We start from the raw sequence: 22,711 nt of genomic DNA, 5'->3' as shown, positions 1-22,711 counted from the left end.
CATTGTATCTAATGCCTATTGACACTAGAAATCCTTGCTTTTTTACTAATCCAGCGTCGCATTGTTGAGTGTGGAGGTCTCTGGCAGGCTGATTTGGAACTGTAGCAAGACGACAAGATAGGTCACCATAGTACCTAAGAGCTATTAAAAAGTTTTCAAAAATTTAATTCAACATCATTATAAGTTATAATATCATTCAACTTACCGATTTGAATAAGTTACGATTTACATCAAAGAAACCGCCCAGACTAATATCAGACGGATTCATCTCTGTTGCTCGTAGAAACATGTTTATCTAGAAAATGAAACTTCATTGTATTTTCAGTATTTCCCAAGAACTTTGATCTCGTAAAATAGACGTACCTCGATTTGAGCGTCTTCGTTGAGATTGGAGAGTTCGACTAGCAATAATTTCTTTTGAAAATGAACCCTCACCTAGAGAGAATGAAATTACTAAAACATGCTGATATTGATCAATAATATAAAAATGATAAAAGATAAGTGATAGATAAACTCACATGCTGTGATGCAGAATGTGCTTGGTCGCAAATCACATGCAACAGGGCGATAGTGGATATAGCCGATATTGTAAGTCCAAGGTCTTTGATCGTGAGCCCATCTTTTAACTGGGAGAACAAACCGTATATGGATAGGGTGGAGGAGAAAAAAAGATACATACATAGAACTGTGAAACAGTAACAAGTCGCTATCCCTATTTCTCTCGTTATTCTGTTCAGATGAAGCCACAGTGCTCGATAGTCCGCAACAGTAATAGCTTCAACATTGCTTCTAATCGCCTATAAAAATAAAATAAATTGATTTCACATTCTTTTAAATATGAGAATCCGTTATACTTGCAAACATTGACTACATACAGAAAAGACCTGATGTTACATGAATGCAATAAACTCACATGTTTAAAATCTTGAGCGAGTATGTTTGCACAGGTTGAGATGGTAGTGCAATGCATGTACCAGTAAGCACCCAGCATATTTATGAATGTCGTTACATAGATATTGGGAACAACCTGAGTATTATACGAGTGATTTAATTGAAGATGTTGTAATTATTTTATTTGGGAACATACCAAATTATACTGCATTTTTGTATACCTGCCACAAAGCAAAATTATCCATAGTCATTTGAGTGGTGAAGACACATGCAGTTGATATTATAGGAACTAAAATTGATATCCATATTGCCCTGATTCTCAAATTAATTGGCAAATACCGTGTCGTTACTCGAGTGTAGAAGACCTGTAATAGATGTAACTCAGTAAAAATGAGGGGAGTTGCAGAGTTACTGAACAATCCAGGCAATAATAGCACGTGCCTCAAAATCCATCCAATGGTTGAAGCAGCCTGCATTCTTTCGCGTTTCGTACCAGAATACTGGCACGAGAAAATTAGGTACAAGAAAGACGATGAAAAGATATGCTATGACAGCTTCTTCAAAACGACCCTGTACTGCCTGCACAATTTTTATTCGATTCCATATCACGTATACAACGTAAGCCGTCATGGCTACGTATACCAGTACAGAATATATCATTGTGTTTGAAGCGAATTTGAATTTAGTGACACCTAAAATTTGAATAGCACTTAAAACAAACCATTTTAAATGCACTTGAACTAAACAATTACGAATGAGAATAATTGTTCACCTATGTGTGGTCTCATGATGGGAAGAGCTCCCATTATGCGAACCACCATTACAACTGCCTTCATGTTTTCATAAACAATATCTTGTAATTCGGTGGTTTTCTTTTCAAAAGCATCAACGACTATTCGTGACGACGGAGCAACACTCTTCTCCATATGACCGAAATTATTCATAAACGCCATACCTTGGCGGTTTCCAGTCAGGTGGATAAGACCATTCATTCCGAATCCAGGCACGACTCGAGCTGGACGAAATGCTGACATCGTTCAGCTTGAAAATAAAATAATACTATGAATTTGAAAGGTATTAAATACATTTTATTCTAATAGGCTTGACACAAGTCAAAACTGTTGAAATGCGCCCTTCTTCGCTTTCCAGATCACAGTAGGTAATAATCATTAATCACTCACAAATTTAACATACCATACCTTTCTTATTGTGATGGAAAAAGGGAAAATATACTGTTGAAAAAGTTACTCGTGTGATTACTCAGACTAGATAATTGATGAAACAATGTCGATTCTGGGTAAAAAGACCTCGACGAGAAATACGAGATGTTCAATAAAGACTGTAACCAAACCAAGGTACTACGTCAAAAATATGGCAGTTTCGACAGAGCCAGTATGGATTGTTGGGTAATTATACCACTCGATAATTTTGAAACCTATAATTACGTTGGGTACACTCCCACTACTACAGTGTGAAAATTCCATGAATATTTTACCAGCGTACAGTCAACGATATCAAAGTAATGGGGGTGTATGATAACTCTTCAAACAATCCACGTTGAATTATTGTATCATGATATACAATACAGTAATCGTTGCTGCTTATATGACGAAAAAATTTTTCTGATTCGTCAAGGGTCATGGGCACTATAATATAACAACAAAGAAGTTCGCCCCTGCGGTGTGGATTAAAATGCATGCAGCAAGGTTCAATTAAGACCCAGTACGGACAGCATTTTCTCATAATAATGGTGACGGAAAATAATACAGTTCTTGTATAATTTACGAGCATTAGCCACGTGAAAATCAATACCACCCTTGACTCGGCTTCTTGAAAGTCAGGAAAAACTAAACAATGTTTCAAGCAACTCATACCTTAGAAACTAAAACTTGAAACTAATTATTACAAAATGTTTGGTTTGTGAGATTATTTTTCAACGTCAATGTAATCGAGACGAAATAAAACATAGTTCCATGATTGAATTCAAATTTTACTGTGTAATTCATTAATCGCGGATACCAAGATTGATGAGACAATGAAGTCGTTTACATAATTGGTTTAAAGTACATTTGTTATTTACGTAGAAAAAATTCTATTTGAGTTACATTCAAATATGCATGTATAAATATAGTAAATCTGAAAATAAATATAAATAGTCGAATAATTTATTTTGTCCGATACCCAGTCTCTGTACAATATGATAAGTTTGCCAATAATATGGCGATATACTGTTTATATTTTTTAAATATCTTCTTGAAAGTTTTATAATATTCGAAGAAATGTACAGTGAAAAATTTTCTCTCATAATATTATACATGTATATTTATATAGGTACGTATTATTACGGAATGATATGATTCTTCATCAGTACTGGACGTTAAATCCGAAAACGATTGTAAGTCACATTATGCTTGAACATACAACAACAGAGAGTATTTCTCACAAATTCATGCTGTCAATAGCTGGAGCAAGATATTCCAAGAGAAGCTGAAAGTGATTCTATAAGAATGAAATCAATATGATTTCATTTTGAAAACGTTCCAAATTTATCAGTTTTACGCAATACTGACCAAAATCTATTTATGAAATGGCGAACTCTTACAGTTAGACTACTAAAAAGATTTAATTTTTAATATTATAAACATAGTATTTCTAATATATACAAAAATAAAAACATCTTAAAATCAACTCGTCAGTATTCTCCATGGATGTGCTACACTTTGCAGTTTACCTGATAAATTTCGGATCGAATATAATCTGCAAATATGACCAAAGCGACCTAGTAGATGTTAAATTCAACTGTTTTCAGCTCGATGCATTGGAACTGCAGGCTGAAATTTACACCACTTTCAAATTTTGCCAATTCTGTGCACTGACCAAGACCGGAACAACTTTTTCGTGGATTTATTCTTCACTTCCTTCCCATGCCCAATTTGTATTTCCAACGATGCGCCATTATTCAATGCTAGCCAAGTATGCACGTCGTTGGTAGCCGCAGAAGCACCTGTAAAGATATTTCAAAGCCCAACTTAGTCGACGAGTCGCAAAAATCTGCACTCAACGGCAGTCGGAACTTAATGTAGCATGACAAAAATCGTAACGTAATAATATGGTATGTAATTACCACTTAGAAGTTCGTGAAGTGTAACTCTGCGGCTGGCCAACAGCTCCTTGTTGGAGCTGCGAATTTCGAAAATAAGAGAAGATTGCCGGGATACTTCATCGCTATCAATTTGGAAGTCAACGCCAAACTGTGGATTGGGCATTGCCGGAAGAAGGCGAGACTTTGTCAATGTCTTACCGCCGTTAGTGGAAGACGACATTTTCTCTGGACTTGTGCACCTATAAGTTATTTGATTATAAAATATTATGTAGATACTTCTATCAGAGATTCATTAAAGAATTTGATTTCTCTTGCATAAACAATCAACTTACGCTTGAAACTTCACCCGACAATAAAGCTGGGCAATATGAGCAACATGGAGACCTTGGGCTTGGAGTACTTTTCCTTCAACACCGGAATACTTTTCTCTGGTGCCATTGATTGCTTTCAAGTCTGCAGATAATCAGGGATAATTGTTTTTTAAAATTAGTTTAATCGTGTAGCTCAATACTACGTTCAAAGTATTTTAGCACAAGCTCACTGACCTCTCGTTCCACGCAGGTTCGGACTTGGCTGCCTTATCCTCCCAAGCATGTCCGGTTGCGAAACTGCATGGGAGAGACCGGCACCCTGAAGTAACTCCGTCGCATCAGCTTCCCCACCTCCTCGAGGTTCCAAACTCAGTGCGACACCTTTCGCAGTGTCTCCCTTATCCTCAATATTAACTTCAGATCGAAATCTGCGAAGTTTGAGTCCCCGTTTAACCTGATAAAAGTCGGAAATCGGTATAAACCTAGTCGATTTAACGAAAAGAATATGTCGAATCTCACCTTCTGCTTCATTACTCGAAAACTGTTGTACTGAGGCGTCTTCTTCCCAAAACCATTATCAGGGCTTGGTGTCAAACTGTGATGCGATGATCTTCTTTCCCCAAATTTTTCTAGGGTGCTACTATCAACGCCATCCTCTGCGTTATCGCCGCTTACTGTGCTGGTATCCCGCCCAGACCAACCAGTTGCCAGACCGTTTACTTCACCCGATTCTTTGCTAGTCGCACTGGTCTTATCTACATCATTCCAAACATAAATTTCCATGAAACAATTAGAACAAGACACAATCACTTGTTTCAACAAAATAATAATTACATACCAGGTAGATGGACTATGGCTGGCGGTTTAATCAAGGTGACAGTGCGAGGAGGCGGTGGAGGAGGAACCACCGGTCCCAGATGCAATCTCATTTTAGATTTTTCCATTGATGGCCGTCGAACAACAGTTGCGACAGCATCTGGCTCTGCATCCTGCCGTGTGGAAGAATCACTGACGGTACTTGCCGCATACGTGCTCTGCGTCTGAGAAAGCAGATGAACAGAGTTAAAACAGACTTTCCCAAAAATTTGATACCAGAAAAATTTTACTTCCAGTTCCTTCAACAACAGATCAGTAAACAGAGGACGATGTACAGCTGGAAAAAATCCTACAACTACTGTGAATTATGTCCACCTCAGATTCTTCGGAGAGAACTTTGATCTTGAGCTCAACAGATCCTGATTTGGTTCCCTTGAGTATGAACCAATGGGACTGATCGCTGCTCGACAGTTTTCTTATATCTTCTAGGGCTAATGACACTTTTCCGAGATAATCTTTCATCCCAAAAGTATCGTGATCCCACAGCATCTGAATATGGAGTAACTAGGTCATATGCGATACTTATTTCTAATATTTTTTTTCACTGGGAATGGCAAGATTCTTACAATGTCCAAATTTTCTCCGGCCCTCGGCAATCCCATGATTGAACTTTCATCCCAGCAGGGATTCAGAGTTTTCTTTTTTATGCTGCTTTTATACTTTGTTTCATTGTTCAGTCTCAGTTCGCAGAATGGATCGCTGAAACCGTTTAAATCTTTTGCAACGAGGTCTTTTGCTCGTAACAAGGTCACCTCCATCAATCCACTGCCTGTCGACAGAAGGCTTGATATATCTGAGGAGGCAGGGTCTGCATCTCGATGTATTAGAAGCATTTTCTGAAAATTCATAGTTGATTACTTTTAACACTTGTCAATATTAACAGTCTACGATACAATGGCCATCGTTGAGCATACCATCTTTGAAAAACTATGAAGAAAATGTATAATTTACCGCTTGTTGCATCCATGGAAGACTGTTTCGCTTCATCTTAGGATCATCATCAGATCCTATGGGTGCAATACTTCCACGTCTACTAGAGACCACTTGTTGAACACTTCTGACTGGATGGAAAAGCACAGAAACTGTCACAGTTGATGACCCACTTGAACCGCTAAGAGTCAGTTCTCTTCTGACAATCCATCTAGTGCCCTGAAAATTTGATGGTTTATTGTCTGTCCGGATGTCAGTAATTATTCTAATTCGAATTCTTTACAGAAACCGTTTGTACACGTTTACCTGTGATAAAGAAAGCATAGCCAGACCCAGCATGTCCGTATCTGCCATTTTAGATATATTCCATGAACATATAACGAAGCTCAGAGAAACTTGAGTGTAGTCTTGTACAAGAAACTGCGTCCTGGCCTCCCATCTTGGCGAGCTTGTGCCTCGGACGTAATGTGTAGTTTTTACCTGTGAAAGTTAATTATCCCTATTGAATGTATATTTTTTTGATTTTCCCAATTCGGCAAAAAGAGAAATGTTGATAAACACGTGAAAATAATTTTATTACTTGCTTTTTTACGATTATTGAAGAGCATACAATACGGATTGCAGTGGGAGGGATCGCTGTTGATAAGATCCTCCGCCGAATGTATGTAAACAACGAGCACACCTGGTAAGGAAAAAAAGAATTGCATAATTGACAGTGTACACAGCCGGAAAGCGTTGTGTATTGCAGTTTTTTCATTTAGTGAAACACAAACTTCGCAATGTTGAAATAAATTGCATGTTGTTTGTGCGTGCTCTGGTGCACCAATAATGAGAAAAATCGTGTAAGACCATGCCTGACAAACAATTCAATTAACATTCGGTCGATTCGCAATTTACCTGCTCTTTGCTTTCGGTACGAATTTTTTCGAGTCACTGAAAATGTTAAAAACCAAAGCTAAGTAACATAATGAGAGTAAGGCACAGGCGAATGGCAAATAATCAGCTTTGGATACAGGACCTATGACTTTCTTCATCCTCAATACTTGGTCAAACTTTATCCAAAGCCTCCATTGATTATTCAATACTCATCGCTATTCTATTTCATCTTCATTTGCATCTCCAAGTCTCACAGGGTTATAATAGACTCGATTAACCAACATTCACCAGCAAAACAGTGTCGTTTTAATTACCCGAGGGATGAAGGCTTTCATCCAGTGATTCTGGCTGTGGTAAATCGGGTTCCAAGGTGGGCAGTGAGCTGTACTCCAGCCTAGCATTGATATTGGGAATATTGGCGCTACTTCGTGATGGTTTTTTCTGTTGCAGCACACTCTCAACCCTGTAAATACAATATGATTACCAATTTGCCAGCAAAATTTTACATTTTCTATTCAAAAGATACATGATTTAATCGCTCTTACACAGTAGAATTTTCCCAGTTGTACACACCCAGCGCCAGCTCAAATTGAGCCAGAGTTATGGTGCTGACCAGCCTTTTGGCTTTCAGTTTTATGCTGATTCGTTCATTCTCCAACGACCCGACCAGAAAAGACACATCTTCTGTCCAGCTGGCGCAGAGATGTGGCGTCACTAGTCGCTGGTCGCCTATGGTGACCACCAACCACCTAACTTCGTCCGTTGTAGTTCCTACCAACCAAAAATTAACACAACTCTGTGAGAAATTGTCAGTTTGCAAGAGAATCCACTTTAAAAGTACAAATATAAACCAAGGTCTGATTTTCAATGCATGAAAGTTACCTGAGACCGTGTTGCTTTGGCTGAGGGTGACGGTAAGGACTCCGTGAGGTGTATCATGCGATACGCAATCCAGACCTGGTCCAGGTCTCTCCTGCGCTCGAAGGTCCAATTCAAGATGTCCAGGATCGACTATCCAGCTTGCAAGAGCATCAGAGACGACCGCATGGATCCATGTCTTTACCAGGGGTACCTCCATCATTTGGACAGCGCGAAGGACCCTGACACTAAACCAGACATCTGGCTTTTCTACGAAACTCACGCTGAGGTGCGTTACGTGTGGAAATGGAGCTGCGGAGTTCAGTGTCAGAGTTGCCAACACCGTACCAGCAAGAGACAGTTTTTCAACCGCAACATCAATGTCCATCCCAACTCTGCGAGACAATCCATTATTTTGTCAAAAGGCAAGGAATCGAGAAAGTTGGATGAAGAAGGAAGTGGCTCACCCTTTTCCAAAGAGCCTGGTTGTGATGAGCATCCTGAATTGCTCGCAGTCCAATCGAAGATCAGCTTCAACAGAGAGTTTACTGAAGCCGGGTCTTGCGGCAGGTCCATCGTCATCTCCGCTGTAATCCAGGGCTCTAACACGCGTTATACAGGGTGTCTGTTCCCCAAAAGTGAGTTCTCGCAGCTCCAATGGACCTTATTCGGTATTTTGAAACTTTAATCACATTCTCGGGGTGTCTTCTATGATTAGACCCCGTAATTCAGGATGGTTTACAATAATCTTAATTTATGGCTTACCAAGTATCCCGGGTTTTGACTCATTCAAAATTGGCTCCAATCGTTCCTTGGCAAGAGTGAATATACTTCCCGCGCTGAATCTCCACCTGCATTGTGAATCTGATAATGAATAATAGTATGTGTGTAGGTATTTTAAGAGTGATATGCAAATGAAAAACATGCTTTGTATTTTCTTTTTTTCTCTCTTCTTTGTTTTGCTGTATATTGAGACTTGAAATTGGTAATTCTTTGAACAAAATTCAACGTTCAAGAAACGATTTACAATTACATTTAGCGAATAAAATTATTGTAAACAAATGAATTAGATCCAATCTGTTTAAACAATTTTGAAAATACAAAAATAAAAATTTCATCCACCAAAATTCAATTTTCATGGTACAGAAAAATATCATATTCATTCTTCTCTATAATTAAGAGTTGAGTGAATGTATGCATAAATTAAGGTGTATTATCCTGTGTAGTTTTTATACTTTTTTACCTATGGTTGTAAATTGCTGAGTAAAATTCGATATTATTGCGAAAATCAACCAGTTTCACGATTTCATAGGTACCCATTACATCACTTCTGAAAGTTTTGTCCATCGCTTCAGTAAAAATGAAAAAGAATTAAAAATACGAAGAATCTTTCGACGGGACTCGAATCCCGAGCGTCGTTCAGTAGTGCAGATCGGGATTGGTCAGACTGTAAAGGATTTCGCAATGAACAGGCTGCAGTAGTCAAAGTTACATATAACCAGACACGCCGCCTGCTGCAGTAGTAACGCCGTCACGAGTCAGCCGGCCCGGGGATATTCGCAATTTATGCATCCAGGATTTCAACGAGCTTTAATTTATGCCGGACTAGTTTACGGGAGGCATGCGGTACAAATGCTAGAAAATTTACGTTGATATGCATGCACACGACGATATCGGGATCGACAATCTACGCGTCGAAAGACGCGCCTGTTTGACGATGGAAAATACACAAGATTGATTTTTTATAATCTTTTTTCGCACCGTGTTGACGGAATGTAAAGAAATCATAGCCCGTAGAGAGCTTGAAAGAAAATTCTTCCGGTGTCACGTAGAGAAGGAAGTTTTTATTTACTGTCGCATGGAGATGCATTTATGAATGATGAAAAAGAAGATAGGAAAACTCGGCAGTCTTTCGTGTACCTACGTAATACTTCACAGATTGATCTTTACATGCTTCGCCGCGTACGAGAGTTCATACGAATTGCTGCCTGCAGGGCCTTATGCACGCATTGCAACCGCATTACACGGTTTAACATAGCTGCGGATCACTGCTATTAGGTATAGGTGTATGCAAATTATGCAAGTGGGTAGATAACTCTTGGACACGTCGACGTTACATTCCACTTGAGGTAAACTATCACTGCTATCGCCCCCGCAAAGTGAACCTCGAGAAAATACAACCATGTTTCATGATAAATCACTCGCGGCCCTCTTCCGTAATACATTCGACCACCCGTGATACGCAAACGGGAGCAAAATACGGGTTTCATTTAACACTTAAGGTTTAATATTGTACCTGTATTCGGATGGAAGATAATTGACGTGGGTATATTTATTTTTTGTAGATATTTTATCGGAAATTAAACGCGCAGACTAATAAATATACAATACATGGCTTTGATTGCTTTTTATTTTCGCCGAAACATCTATGACTCAACTCAAATAGCAAGTGACGGAGAACGTGACGACAACAAAGGGTGGAAAGGAATGTTGGGGAAAAAAACCACGTAACCGAGAGGATTAAGAGGATTGATTTTGCCCGCAGATATACAGCTCGGCAATTTCCAGCCAATCGCATAACAAAGCAACCGTCGTGATAAATAATTGATTATACGATTATACGATTATAGGAGCGAGGTAAGTTATTATAGCGAACGAGAATGGATTGGAAAACGGTGATTCTCGGATTCTTTGAGGGATCGGCAAATCGATTTTCATCGAACGAACAAATAATAGATACACAACGTGCGCTCGCTGCTTTAGGACGGATACTTTAAACGACATTGAATTCTTTGACGCCCGGGATATTGTCGGTTAGTTGCACCGACTGTTACGTGTGTGTACCTTACGAAAGGCTTGCGTCTTTCATCGGCCATAATTCCTAGATTCTCAAAGAGAAACGGACTTTTATAGCTAAAGAATGACAGGGAAATAAAATTCGGTGATATGAGTAAAAAAAATTAGTTTCACGATGCGACGTTTAGGTAACAACGAATTTGCGTTACTCTCAATCTATAGTCTAAATCCGTGCTTTGTAGTTTATTTTATCGCGATTGAAGATAACCGGGGAACTAGAACGAAACAAATTTGAAAAGCGTGTATTATAACATTTGCACAATCACTTTTCCACAATCACGAACAGTCATCAGTTTGCGGTGCTGTTCATTAACCGCGAATATTGCCATTCATACATATTGTACCTCACGTATGTACATTAGGATGGTTCATTTTTTAAAAATTTCTTTTCGTTCAAGGTGCCGCTTCGAAAATTTGTGACAAATACTGTGGTAAAACCTGGAGGCGGTAGGAAAATATTTAGAGATCGCTATCAATTATTGTAATATTTTTTATTTATATTTACGATGTGATCTCTAAATATTTTCCTACCTCCTCCAGGTTTTACGGTAATATTCGTTTTTTTTCAGTATTTGTCACAATGTTTCGAGTGACGTGTTAAAAAAAAAATGTTAAAAAAGAACCCCCCTAATTGTACATATCGGCATCGGTTATAACGCATCAAGAGAAATATACATGCACGTGTAGGCATAAATATTTTCCTTGCTTCTCGACTACACGGTCAAGGAAGTAGTCGACTGGTCGACTGGAGACGCGGCCGTCGCGTTTTAGAACGTGAAAGGCGCGTTGCGGGTACCACAACTCGCAAAGGGAATGTGGAATGTGGAATGTTTACAAATGTCTATACTCCAGCAGCAGTCGGCAGCTGCCCTACGACTGGTCTAACTCGTACAACGGTCCGCAGTTCATGGACTGACTGACTGACTGACTCCGCAGGACTCTTGGCACCCAAACGCAGCAGCAGCAGCAGCAACAGCGACGGAGTTCATTCACCCATCATGATCGTTAAACTGGCCCCGTAATAATGTTAATGTCCGTGCCAGCTCCGATATTCGATACCGTGTACAGAAATCGGCGAATCAATTGTAACTACATCGTTCCTTTCATTCTCATCTTCACTTCTCGATCCACGTACTTTGCGTTGTAGGAAGTTTGAGCTTGTTTTATGTACCAGCGATTTATCAGCAGGCTCAGCCACTCAGCAGTCTCGTCCTTGTAGAGCGCCCTGCGCCGACGAAGCCTCGACAATTCGTGTTGAAGGGCTGTTTGCAGAAGCCGCGACAGCCTCGCTCGGAATATCGTTCCAACGAGGGCGAGAACCAGGACTAACCATGCCAGGGACAAACCGGCTGCCCCAACGACCCACGCAACCAAGAGGGCGACCCCGAGATAAAGAGCACCTCGCACCGCCTCCGCGTCACGCTGAAAACATACGCGGAGGGAAAGGATTGGTTGAGTCGAGTGATATTCGTTCGATTCAAATAAAGACTGTAGTCGAATGAGGCGAACGCGATAATTACTTATTTCGACAAGACACTTTTGCCGGACGGTATACTTGCGACAACTTAACGTAGAACTGAATCAAGCCTTCGAATGATCGTGCTGTTTATCTATTTATTCAAGACAACACGGCGCGAGTTCTTTGCGATAATGTGAATTTTGTATCAAGAAAATGTGCGATTGAAACGACTGAAAATTTGATTCAACGCATCTCAATCGTTCTGTTTTAAAATTGTGAAATTGTTGTATCAAAACAAATAACGGACACTAGATTGAAGCGAACGGACTCCAGCAAAATCTAATTTGATTCAATTCCTTTTTCCCCCATCTACATGCACATATATTTACATTCGAAATGTATATCGTATGTCTGAAAAACTACGGTTCAAAATTCTATTCTGGAAAGCGTTACAAGGAAAAAACCGTAAGTGAAGATCTCCTGGGTTCAAGTTGACCGCAGTGACTAGCTGACAGATTTCAACGTATACCAATTCAACCAGCACGTTCTAGACAAAAGAGATGAAAATAAATAAATGATTAAAGTCGATACCCTTAAGCACCCAAGGCGTGAAAAGTTGGTCGTAAATCAATCCGAGGCTGCGTGACCACGGTGTCTGTATCGACGGTCTCAAGCTTTACGCGTAGACACGGTACGTTGTACCCTGTCTCATATCGTAATACCGAGATTGTAACGAAGTAAATAATACACGGTTTTAAATTAGGGGGCGTCGGTGGCTCGAGTCGACCGAAGGTACAACGCACAACAGGCTTATCTAACTTATGCCGGGTCTTACGAGTTTCACGTATGAATACACAATTTCGCCTCCCCCGAAGCGAGATTCTGTGATTTAGATAACAATTTTAGCCTCGTCTCGGCCTTACACGCGATATTCAAATTAAAGAGGTAAAAAAATATGTAAAACAAAGGGAAAGCTCTACAGCCTGTGTAAAATTTCACACGCGTAAACTGTGCGTCCATCGAGTTGACGGGGAATAATCAAGTAAATAAAGAAATGCAAGAGTATTTTTAGACTGTAAGAAAAACCTCTGTCTTCTGGGCCAAGGCGAGGGCGACGGCGAACTCGTCATCCTGCGTCGCCAAGTCGTCCGTGCTCATCGTCGCGACGCCTCCGAGACCCCCTGCAGGGCCACCCACGGGGATCTGGAGGGTGGTTAAGGGATTTCCAGCCAGATATACTGCCGGCGGTCTTTCCCCAGGGCTGCAGCTTCCGCTACCCTCTCGTTTCCCTGCGAAGATGCGTCAGCGTGTTAAAACAGTAAAAGGAATGCGTTCGTTGTGGACGGCGGAGGGTTTCTTTTCGTACCGCAGGTAGGGGCGGGGTTGAAATTTCGAATTTTGAAAGTTCCGAAAGCGTCTGATTCCGAATTTCACGCCGGGGAAAGTTAAAGCAAAGAATTCGGAATGATTTTGGTGAAATTTCACCAATTTGATCTTTCTTTGTTTTGGTTTTTCCGATTTTTCACACCCACTCGTTGAGTATATTTTAATTTTCGGAACTTTTCTCTATCGTAACTTGAATTTTCGGAATCTTGCATTTTGGAACTTTGACCCGTCGGGTATCCGACCATTCGAAACTTTGTCGTTTCTTCAAAGTTTGATTTCTTTACTTCAACTTTCGCCGCCAAATAATTCGGAATTAGACGCTTTCGGAACTTTTCAAGTACGTAACTTCAACCCGGCCACCGCAGGTACGCGCGTGTAATAATACTCTTGGATCGAAAACAACTCGTTTACGAGTACATTCCGTGTAGGAATGGTCAGCCTGCGGCGATCCTTACAATTATGGAAACAGTTTCCGGTTCGCTTGTTCCCAAATCGCTTGTAGGGGGGGGGGGGGGGGGAAGGGTCGACGAATAAGTGGAGCGCAACCTTGGCAGAATTAAGCGCTTCCAAAGCACCTAAAGAGATAAGGTGCGGAATTAAATTGCACTTTCACCTCTGACCTCCGAAACACCGCGTCGCGAAATTTCCGTAATCCTGCAGCCTGATCGAAGATCAGATCAAGAGATTGATCGATTGATCAACTGCCGGAACAAGTGAATACGTTTAATTGTAGCGGGATATTTTTACCCTGGTATATTAAATTTGCGCTTCGACGTTTTACGAAATTAAGCAGGGAGCCCAGGTTGGCCGAGCGGTTGATTCGAGCAACTGATCGTTACTTAGTTTCAGGTGCATCGCGTGATTCGAGGAAACTTTCATAAGCTCAATCCGTACCGCCTGTGTGTTTATCCGTGATATTATACAGGCTTCGATGCGGTGTAGAGAAACACAGACAGATTACAACGAACATTATTGATCAAATATAATCTGTTAGATCATGCGCCCTTCGTCGTTACCTTTGTAATCCTGGATTAAGTTCCTACGATTAATTAATGAAGAACTGTGTAAACGGGTACGTCTCGTATTTGTGAGGAAATTTCAGACGCATGTCGGAGTCGAAATTTAACGGCTACTTTAGAGGAGCTCCTACGTAGGGCTCGAATACAGTAAAGTAGGTTCTATTTCAATGGCATTTTGGGTCCTAATTTGACAATAAAAATGTGAAATACAAAAAATACGATTAAAACGTGTGAAATCAAATTAAAATCCAAATAAATAAAGGGTTTTTGTATTCGTGGGAACGTTGAACGAATACGGTTGAAATGCGATACTTAATATTCAAATGTTATCGAAACTCGTCAAAATTATGTCAAAATAGCCCTTGGATTATTCATCGTTAACACTCGAATGTCGCTGTAATAATATATCTATAGATGAGGAGTTACAGGTCCAATGGAGAAGCTGTAAATCGAATAGCGTGAAAAATAGGTTCAATCGTTTATCAAGAGTGTCAAAGTAGGATTAGAGACTTTAATTTTTTCAAGTTGGAAGTTCGACGTAGGGTTTGTCCTAAAATCCTTAGGAGTTAGGATGAGCCGTATCCACCTTCACGAGGTGCGCGGCACTAATGAGCTTCGCAAGTAATGATATCCTATATATTGTTCAAATTTAGCACGGTTTGATTTATGGAGGAAATGAGGTTTATCGATCGCAGTTGTTACACTCGGTATACATGTGCGTTTAATATACGGATATTAAATTAGCGAGTTTGCATATGCCGTAAGCTTATTATTACGGATATGTTATTAATTAACACGAAATAACCGCAGGTAATATTCTCAGGGAAAAAAGCGTCATGTTTAGGTATGTACAGTACCTTTCTTCAGTGACGCAGCCCTCTTCAAATGACGCGCCATGAAACTGGAAAAAATCTGCATGCTTCAATTCCAACGAGCCATCCGAGCTATAATAGATCCACTATAAGGCCCACGTTTTTCTCCTTATTTCTCTCTTTTCTCTTCCAGCCTTCGCTTCGTGCAATCTCTGTTATTTATTTTGAAATCGCTGTTTATTTGTCAGTCCGCGATTTGATGTAATCGCGCGTCACAAAACCGTTATTATTATAGTCCACCGTCATTTTATCACAACCTGTACTCGTAGATTCCTTACAAATTTCACGTCGCGCAAAGCCATAAATTTCAACGAATTATCATCAAGACAATTTAGAGACCGTGTAAATAATTTTCATTTTTTTCATCGTTTTCTTGCGAACGCTTCAAAAACTTGCGGTACAATTATAAGCATCACGCAGCGAGTCCAACTTTGTGTTTTACAATAGCTGAACAGCAACTCGTGAGAAGTTAAAAATACTACGAAATATAAGGAACAACTTTTTATGGATATAATTGCTTACGTGGCAATTACCGTACGCGAATTGGAGTTGTTCCGACTACTTTGTCCTAGTCAATGATAAATGTACCTACATACGTTGGCCGATTATCTTTCGAGGGCATCTTCTAGTCGCGGGTGTTACTACAATCCCATGGGAACCGCGAATACATTTATGGAACAACTCCGATGGGCAGGAGGCACGTCGTACTCTAGATTGAAATTGCGATTGCTGAAAGGCGTGCAGCTGTTGTAGACGGAGCGATTCGTTATTCATTACGTACACAAAGTTTCATTTATCAATGTGAAAATTGAGACAGTTAAAAGGATTGATTATAATCAGAGACCGATGTCTGCGAATCGAAACCTTAAGCGAGGATCGGAGATTATTTGTAAAAAAAAAAAAAAACTGATCGTTTCATCCGAATTTCAATCTTGGAGATATTTCTCTCGCCTGAAAGTAAACTGCAGAACGTTTTTACGACCGAAAGCGAGTTAAATCACTATGAGCGCTTATTCTCGTCCGTTCGTAAAAGTCGGAAAGTTTCTTTGAAGCACGACGGTTCGTACAGTCCTCGGACGAATACAATTAGCGTATGATTTTACTCGGCAGGATCTCGAAACCTCGCCTTGATAAGAATTGTTTAGTATTTCGCACACTCACTGAGACTACGATTGTGCGAAGTGGGTATAAACCACTTGCGATTAATTGTGGTAACGGTGATTTGCGAACAGTTCGGACGAGAAGTAGCGCGAAAATAAGCAACACCGACAATTTTCGCTCTACCGTGGACCCGCCAGTTGGTGTTCTGACCTTTGGTCAAGTAGAAACCCGCGAGTAAAATGACACGTGTGGGAAAATTGGCGTTGGTGTATGACAGCGATAATTGACGATTTGATTGTTATACACTCGAGTCCAGTGCGCCGTTGCAAATTGATGGGGCGGGGTTGAAGTTCCGAATTTGAAAAGTTCCAAAAGTCTCTAATTCCGAATTATTTGCTGGCAAAACTTGAAGTAAAGAAATCAAGCTTTGAGGAAACAACAAAGTTTCAAATGGTCGGAAAGCCGACGGATCAAGTTTGATTTTTTCACTTCAATTTTCGCAAAATAATAATTCAAATTTTGGCGCTTTCGCAACTTTTCAAATTCGTAATTTCAACCCAGCCCCAACTGTAACCGCGGTCGAAATCGGTCTATATAATCTCTCCTGGGTGTAGTTTTACGTGTAATTGGCAAAAATTGCGCGAACTAATTTCACGGTAATTCTAGAGAACGCTGGCTGTGTTATCTGTATAGTATACGTATAGAGTGGGCTCGATATAACGCACTGGCACTGTTGTTTGTGCATAAAATATAAACGCGTTTCCGCCTATTCTCTCCCTCCTTTACTCCGGCCGCCACTAATTCCTCCTTCACAGTGCACAAGGAGTTTATTTTCGATTTACAGAAACGGCTGATCGTAATTGCAACCCAATTTCAGAACGACAATGACCGATAATAAACCGAGTAAGGCCGCCGTTGAGCCTCCCGAATCTATAAACCCAAACCTCCGAACTCTGGCCTTACTTTCATTGCGATTCTTATTTTTGGCATTACTCCCGCAGAGTCGACTTTTCGGACTAGATGAACCACGAAACGTAGGCAAGGTTCAAAGAAAGCGTCGTGGTCGGTCAGTGCGTGTTAAAAATATTTAAAATCAAATGATTTTCGCGCCGATTCCTTGCACATTGTCATCCGTCAGATCTCACTGACGTAGGAATCTGCAACGGATTGACGCAAAAAAAAAAAAAAAAAAACTCGGCCATATACAAATGTATGGAATAATAAACGCGCGTGAAAAATACCGATATACGAATGATATGATTATAAGAGGGTTGATTCCGACTTGGCGTTTTTCTCGATGATTCACAACCGCGTTTACGCGATCCTCCGGTTCACCACGTGCCGATCTCGCGTGTAGCTTCTCTGCGTAATCCGGACGACTCGGCTGGACTGACGGTGTCCGACTAAAACGACACCCGTCCGAACATCCGCGTCCAGGTCGTCGGTTATACCCTTTTGCTCGAGCAACGCGCCCGCGCCTTCGTCCTCGTCCTCGTCCTCTTGCCCCCTGATCCTTGCCTCGTACCTGCAGCTATAGCCACGCGATGTTTTCCGGCCCCTGATGGACGTGCGTAATATAGAGGATCGCCGGTGGCGATGGCGTGCGAATGTGGGCCGAATCCAACGGTTGCAGGGGAGGTCGAAAAATAGTTTCGGGGAAAACCAATCGACCGAATAAACTCGTCTAGGATTCGCTCGGTATAATAAAACCCTATGGCAAATGCCCTCATTTTGAACGGTATATCATAATCGATAAACTGAAATTATTTTCCTCGTTAATTGTCAAAGTTTTAGTAAATAACTTGTATGATATGTTACAAGTTGTTGATGGAGAGAAAGGAATTCTTGAACCAATGAAATAGATTTTGTTGGAGTCCGTTCGCTTCAATCTTGTATCCCTTGTTTGTTACAAATACGATGACTTCGATTCAACAATCTCGATTTAGTCAAGCGAATGCCTTGATTCGGAAAAAGCCTTTCTTGTCGCGAGCGAGTGAAGCTTTCGATGTGTTTCCGAAATTGAGTCGACTGAATATCATTTCATTCGACGTTTATCGTATTGTTCCTCCAAGCAGCATGTTCGTCGACACAAACGATTAGGTACTTCAAATCAAATAGGTACATGAATTTAGCCAACAAAAAATTTACATCGATCCGAATGCCGTACTTCGTTGATCTAATCGGAGGTTGTTTGGCGCAACTCGTTGAATCGGTTGCACTGATTTGTTTACGAGGTAAAATAAACAACACTTTGCTTTGAAACAAGTAGAGAATATATTCGTCGCAAACATCGGTATGCTGGTACTATAAACGGCCACTAGGCGGTGAACTTTCTCGATACGAAAGTCGCTTCAGAGATTGTGGTAAAATCGTACATATATAACGATAAGTTTTCGCGGTTTATCTATTGAATGTCGAGTAAATCCAGCAAAATTTTGAGTCACTAGAATTATAAATGATATCATTCGAAGAATACGTCTTGTGCGCTTGAATAACTCAAATGTTCGGTCAATGCAAAAGATTTTTGTAACGACAAAATTCATTAGCTATTTCAACCATTGATCTCTTGACTCGACAAAACGTGAATTAAAACAAGCTCAATTTGTTTTGGTACAACAATTTCACATTTTTAAAACAAAACCATTGAGATGCGCTCAATCAAATTTTCAGTCATTTCAATCTCACATTTTCGCAACAAACTCGCGCCGTGTTGTCTTGAATAACTAGATAATCAGCATGATCATTCGAAGACTTGATTCAATTCGCTATCAAGTTGTCGCAAGTATTTTATTGAATTGAGCAAATATCGGCTTCGCCGTATTTGACTATAGCGCTTGTTTGAATCAAGCGAATCATCACTCAACTCAAACAATCCTTTCCCTCCGTGTGTACAAAGACTTACGGACGAAAGTAAGAACCATTTGACCTGCGTAGAAGGAAATAAAGGAACGGAATACATAATACACCGTACAAGACGTACGCCTCGGCGGTATTCCGTTGAGCAATACTGCAGACGCTAATTATATTCAAACGCAGGTTGAATACCTACGCGGAGGGTCGAGACTACAATACGTGGATGAGAATGATAATTACGAAAGCACGCGGCGCGTCGCGGGTTGCGTATAGACAGGCGATATCGTAAAACGGCAACGCAGTCCGATATGTTTTTCTACGACGACGATAGTAAAGTCGAGTCACAGAACTTTAGCATAAAACTGTGTGTATACGGTGTACGGCATCCTTACACGCATTACACGCATATGTATGCAAGCTGGCGCACGCTTCCCGGTATATATTAACATATGTTTTAAATTTACGAAGGGACTGGTCCGGGGCCCGTTAACGGTTAAGTCCCGGTTAAGCAACCGCGTTACACCCGTAACATTACAGCTTCAGCTTACTTGCACCGACTTGCTTCGATCTCGTTAAAAATCTGAACGTCACATTCGGTGAGAAATTTTTTTGCCGAAATTTCGCGTCGAAATAAAGAAGAGAGCGGATGATCGAACGAAAAATGGAAACCAGTCATCGCACTCATCGCTGTTCTCGTGTCCGAGGATGCAGGGAGTGACGAATGAGGAGTGGAACGGCTGGTTCTTCCCGGTTCTTATAGTTTAAAGACCGTTATGGGTGCGAGTCGTCGTCGTCGTCGTTGTCGTATTAACGAAGTCGGAGAGCCGGCTTGTTGGGCGGTTTTTTTCATCTCTTTTCGTATTATTTCTTTTTTTTTCTCTTTCTTTTCTTTTACTACTCCGTTTCACTCCATTCTCCTTCTTTTCTACTATTTTCTTTATTTCTTTGTTGGGCAACATCTGTCGCACGCTGCAGGCAGGCAGGTAGGTAGAGGTAGGTAGGTATAGGTGCAGCTGAGATACGTACGAGGTATATGGTATATTATGTATATATATGCATGTATGGATACGCGGTTCCCTGCGATGTGTGCTCTACACGTGCAGCATATACACGTAACATCTTTACACACACACACACAGAGAGAGGAAGAGAGGGAGAGAGATATGTTCTCGCCGTGAACGCAAGGTGCACCGATCCCTACGGGGTGTCCGAAAAATATACCCGCAACACTCGACGCTACGCACGATATTGTGCGAAACCCATCCTCGTTACACGATCTGATATTATTTATAACTCGGCGGGTCTGCGTCAAAATACTGCCTATAATTTCATGCGTGGGAGATGTAAATAAAAAATCAGACGGTTTATAGAGCAGGGCGAAAATGAATCGGGGAATTTTCTTTTTCTTTTTTTTTTTTTGCTCCGATTATACACAGTAACCTGGTTGAATGAATTTTTGACCATTAGCTTTTTGTCGGAATTAGTTTTCGTGGAACGAATTTACCACTCTGTATACCCTGTCGCCCATCAGGTATGTAAATCGAATGACTTCCGGAGTCTTTTTACACCGTGTGTATTTCCCCTATACGCTGCGTTGCGGGGTATTATACAGCATTATATTGAAATACACGACTAATTTTAATGGACGAGGTACAGAATGCCGCGGGAAATGTTTACATCGAGTTTTAAAAAGCAGTCCGACAACTAGTTTCGAAATTCTTAAACAGTTTCAACGCCACCGGCCGTGAATAGTGATTATCGTTCAGACGGCTTTTTATACGAGACTCCACACGTGGGTATCTGGGGTGTCGTTTAATTTTTAATTAGTAATCTTAATACAGAATCTTAGGTTAACGCTTGCTTATCGGCTGATATGGATAGATGTATAACGATTTGAGAAATTTATATCGATTCTCTTCGTTGTTTAACCCTTCGTCCCATCGAATGTCATGCATCGATGCGCGCAAAACTCGTGTTTTTACCGATGAAAATAATTTCTACGATGTCCTATGAATTTTTTAAAAAACTTTGGACATTTCGTAGAATTTTGTACAAAAAATTGTAAATATGCATAGTTTCTCATAAATTGTATGTTTTAAGTAAAAACAATCGCAAGATACTAAAATTTTTAACGAAAATTAACAACTCTTTACTTAAACCTATGCATATTTTCAATTTTGTACAAAATAATACGAAATGTTCAAATTTCTGTAAAAATTCGTTGTATTAGAAATTTTTACCAGGGTTAAGATGATATATTAAACTATAAATACAGGAATAACTCACGTGCTCAGAAATGTTGTTCAGTTAAAATTTCTATCTGTTGTATGATTTCCTCGTCACGTGTCATCGGTGCTTACTATAACCGGCACTAATTCCGTTGACGGCATAAAACACTGAGAAATCCACTCGCGCGACTCGACTTACGGATGATTATTGTCGAAACTCCTGGTGTCTGTAAAAGCGGATACAATAACGATGTATAAAAGACATTCAGTACGGACAGATACGCAGATATCCACATCGATAGTCATAAAAACGGCACCCGCTCACCGTGACCACCGTGGCAACACTGACCTGGGACGACAGAATCAAGTTACAGAGAGTTTCTTCTATCCCTTCTTCGAGTTATCCCCGAGCAGAGGAGTCCTAGTATTTCCAGTCTCAGATCGACTTATCTCTCTCTCTTTCTTTCTCTCACTCGCTCTTCGCTCGCTCTTCACTCGTCAGGGATCGACTCGAACCGATCAACCGGCTTGAACTCCGGTGACGAAGCAACCCCGAGCAGCTAGCTACGCGGCCTAGCTTCTTCCAGGCTTCAGGTGGCACTCGTAGAAGCTGTTTGGTGATCGGTGAAACCGGCCCAACTCCCATAAGTCCCCAAACCGAAACGTATGCGCGCGTAACTCATGCGTAATCCACGCACGCCGCGTCTCTCCGTTCGTTACGGAGAACAGGATTTACTACGAGTATAACTAGATATACGTTCCCTCTCCCTCTCTTATATTTCCCTCGCACGCTGATCCGAGAGAGCTTCTTATAATAATTACGACTGAGAATAAAATATCCTACTCCCGTAAGCAAAGATGAATCGTTATATAAGACGGCTTGCAGGCGCCACACTTGCGTCGCTTTACAAGCGACGTTAGCTGCTGGCTGAGGCTGACTAAGGGCTTCGTTCAGCCACGGGGTTGATGCACATGTGCAGGGAACCCCGTGTGTTGTTCGCATTGGGGGTACGGGAAAAACCGAGGGGAGTGAAAGAGCCCTGACATCGAGTGCCAATGAACGTCGCCGGGCGTGCATATATACGTCTGTGT

General features: G+C 40.8%; 2 protein-coding genes across 3 annotated transcripts; both read right to left on the bottom strand.

Annotated features, from left to right (window-relative positions):
- Positions 1-16: 16 nt before the first annotated feature.
- Positions 17-1,939, bottom strand: LOC107225169 (gustatory and odorant receptor 24). The gene is made up of 8 exons (XM_015665533.2): positions 1,664-1,939; positions 1,333-1,583; positions 1,113-1,256; positions 914-1,027; positions 519-797; positions 364-435; positions 206-295; positions 17-141 (listed from the first exon to the last, which is right to left on the bottom strand). The coding sequence occupies exons 1-8, from the start codon at positions 1,923-1,925 to the stop codon at positions 46-48; spliced, it is 1,308 nt and encodes a 435-aa protein (XP_015521019.1). The 5' UTR covers positions 1,926-1,939; the 3' UTR covers positions 17-45.
- Positions 1,940-3,040: 1,101 nt separating this feature from the next.
- Positions 3,041-22,329, bottom strand: LOC107225173 (tricalbin-1). 2 transcript variants are annotated; one of them, XM_046744880.1, is made up of 22 exons: positions 21,969-22,329; positions 21,678-21,846; positions 15,423-15,589; positions 13,247-13,449; positions 11,837-12,123; positions 8,611-8,696; positions 8,313-8,508; positions 7,870-8,240; positions 7,533-7,758; positions 7,302-7,450; positions 7,009-7,044; positions 6,696-6,793; positions 6,418-6,591; positions 6,133-6,330; positions 5,748-6,017; positions 5,497-5,670; positions 5,144-5,345; positions 4,825-5,060; positions 4,540-4,759; positions 4,327-4,447; positions 4,016-4,233; positions 3,041-3,895 (listed from the first exon to the last, which is right to left on the bottom strand). In XM_046744880.1, exons 3-22 carry the CDS (start codon positions 15,481-15,483, stop codon positions 3,741-3,743), a joined length of 3,681 nt encoding a protein of 1,226 aa, XP_046600836.1. In that variant the 5' UTR covers positions 15,484-15,589; positions 21,678-21,846; positions 21,969-22,329; the 3' UTR covers positions 3,041-3,740. The 2 variants fall into 2 exon arrangements, with proteins under 2 accessions (XP_046600836.1, XP_046600838.1); XM_046744882.1 differs by lacking the exons at positions 21,678-21,846; positions 21,969-22,329 and having other exon boundaries at positions 11,873-12,123; positions 15,423-16,746.
- Between the last annotated feature and the right edge of the window lie 382 nt (positions 22,330-22,711).

The sequence above is a fragment of the Neodiprion lecontei genome, chromosome 7 (genome assembly GCF_021901455.1).
Source record: "Neodiprion lecontei isolate iyNeoLeco1 chromosome 7, iyNeoLeco1.1, whole genome shotgun sequence".
Classification (NCBI taxonomy): Eukaryota; Metazoa; Arthropoda; class Insecta; order Hymenoptera; family Diprionidae; genus Neodiprion; species Neodiprion lecontei.
Note: the sequence above shows the minus strand (reverse complement) of the source record. Positions and strands in the feature narration are given on the sequence as shown.

Excerpts from the sequence above, each read along its gene's own strand:
- LOC107225169 (XM_015665533.2), bottom strand. The coding sequence starts at position 1,925 with ATGTCAGCATTTCGTCCAGCTCGAGTCGTGCCTGGATTCGGAATGAAT. Across the intron at positions 798-913 it reads TCGCTCAAGATTTTAAACAT|GCGATTAGAAGCAATGTTGA; the intron begins GTGAGTTTATTG and ends TTATTTTTATAG. Across the intron at positions 142-205 it reads ATCGTAACTTATTCAAATCG|CTCTTAGGTACTATGGTGAC; the intron begins GTAAGTTGAATG and ends ACTTTTTAATAG.
- LOC107225173 (XM_046744880.1), bottom strand. The coding sequence starts at position 15,483 with ATGCAGATTTTTTCCAGTTTCATGGCGCGTCATTTGAAGAGGGCTGCG. Across the intron at positions 8,509-8,610 it reads GTCAAAACCCGGGATACTTG|GTCCATTGGAGCTGCGAGAA; the intron begins GTAAGCCATAAA and ends ATACCGAATAAG. Across the intron at positions 5,671-5,747 it reads CCGGAGAAAATTTGGACATT|ATGCTGTGGGATCACGATAC; the intron begins GTAAGAATCTTG and ends CTCCATATTCAG.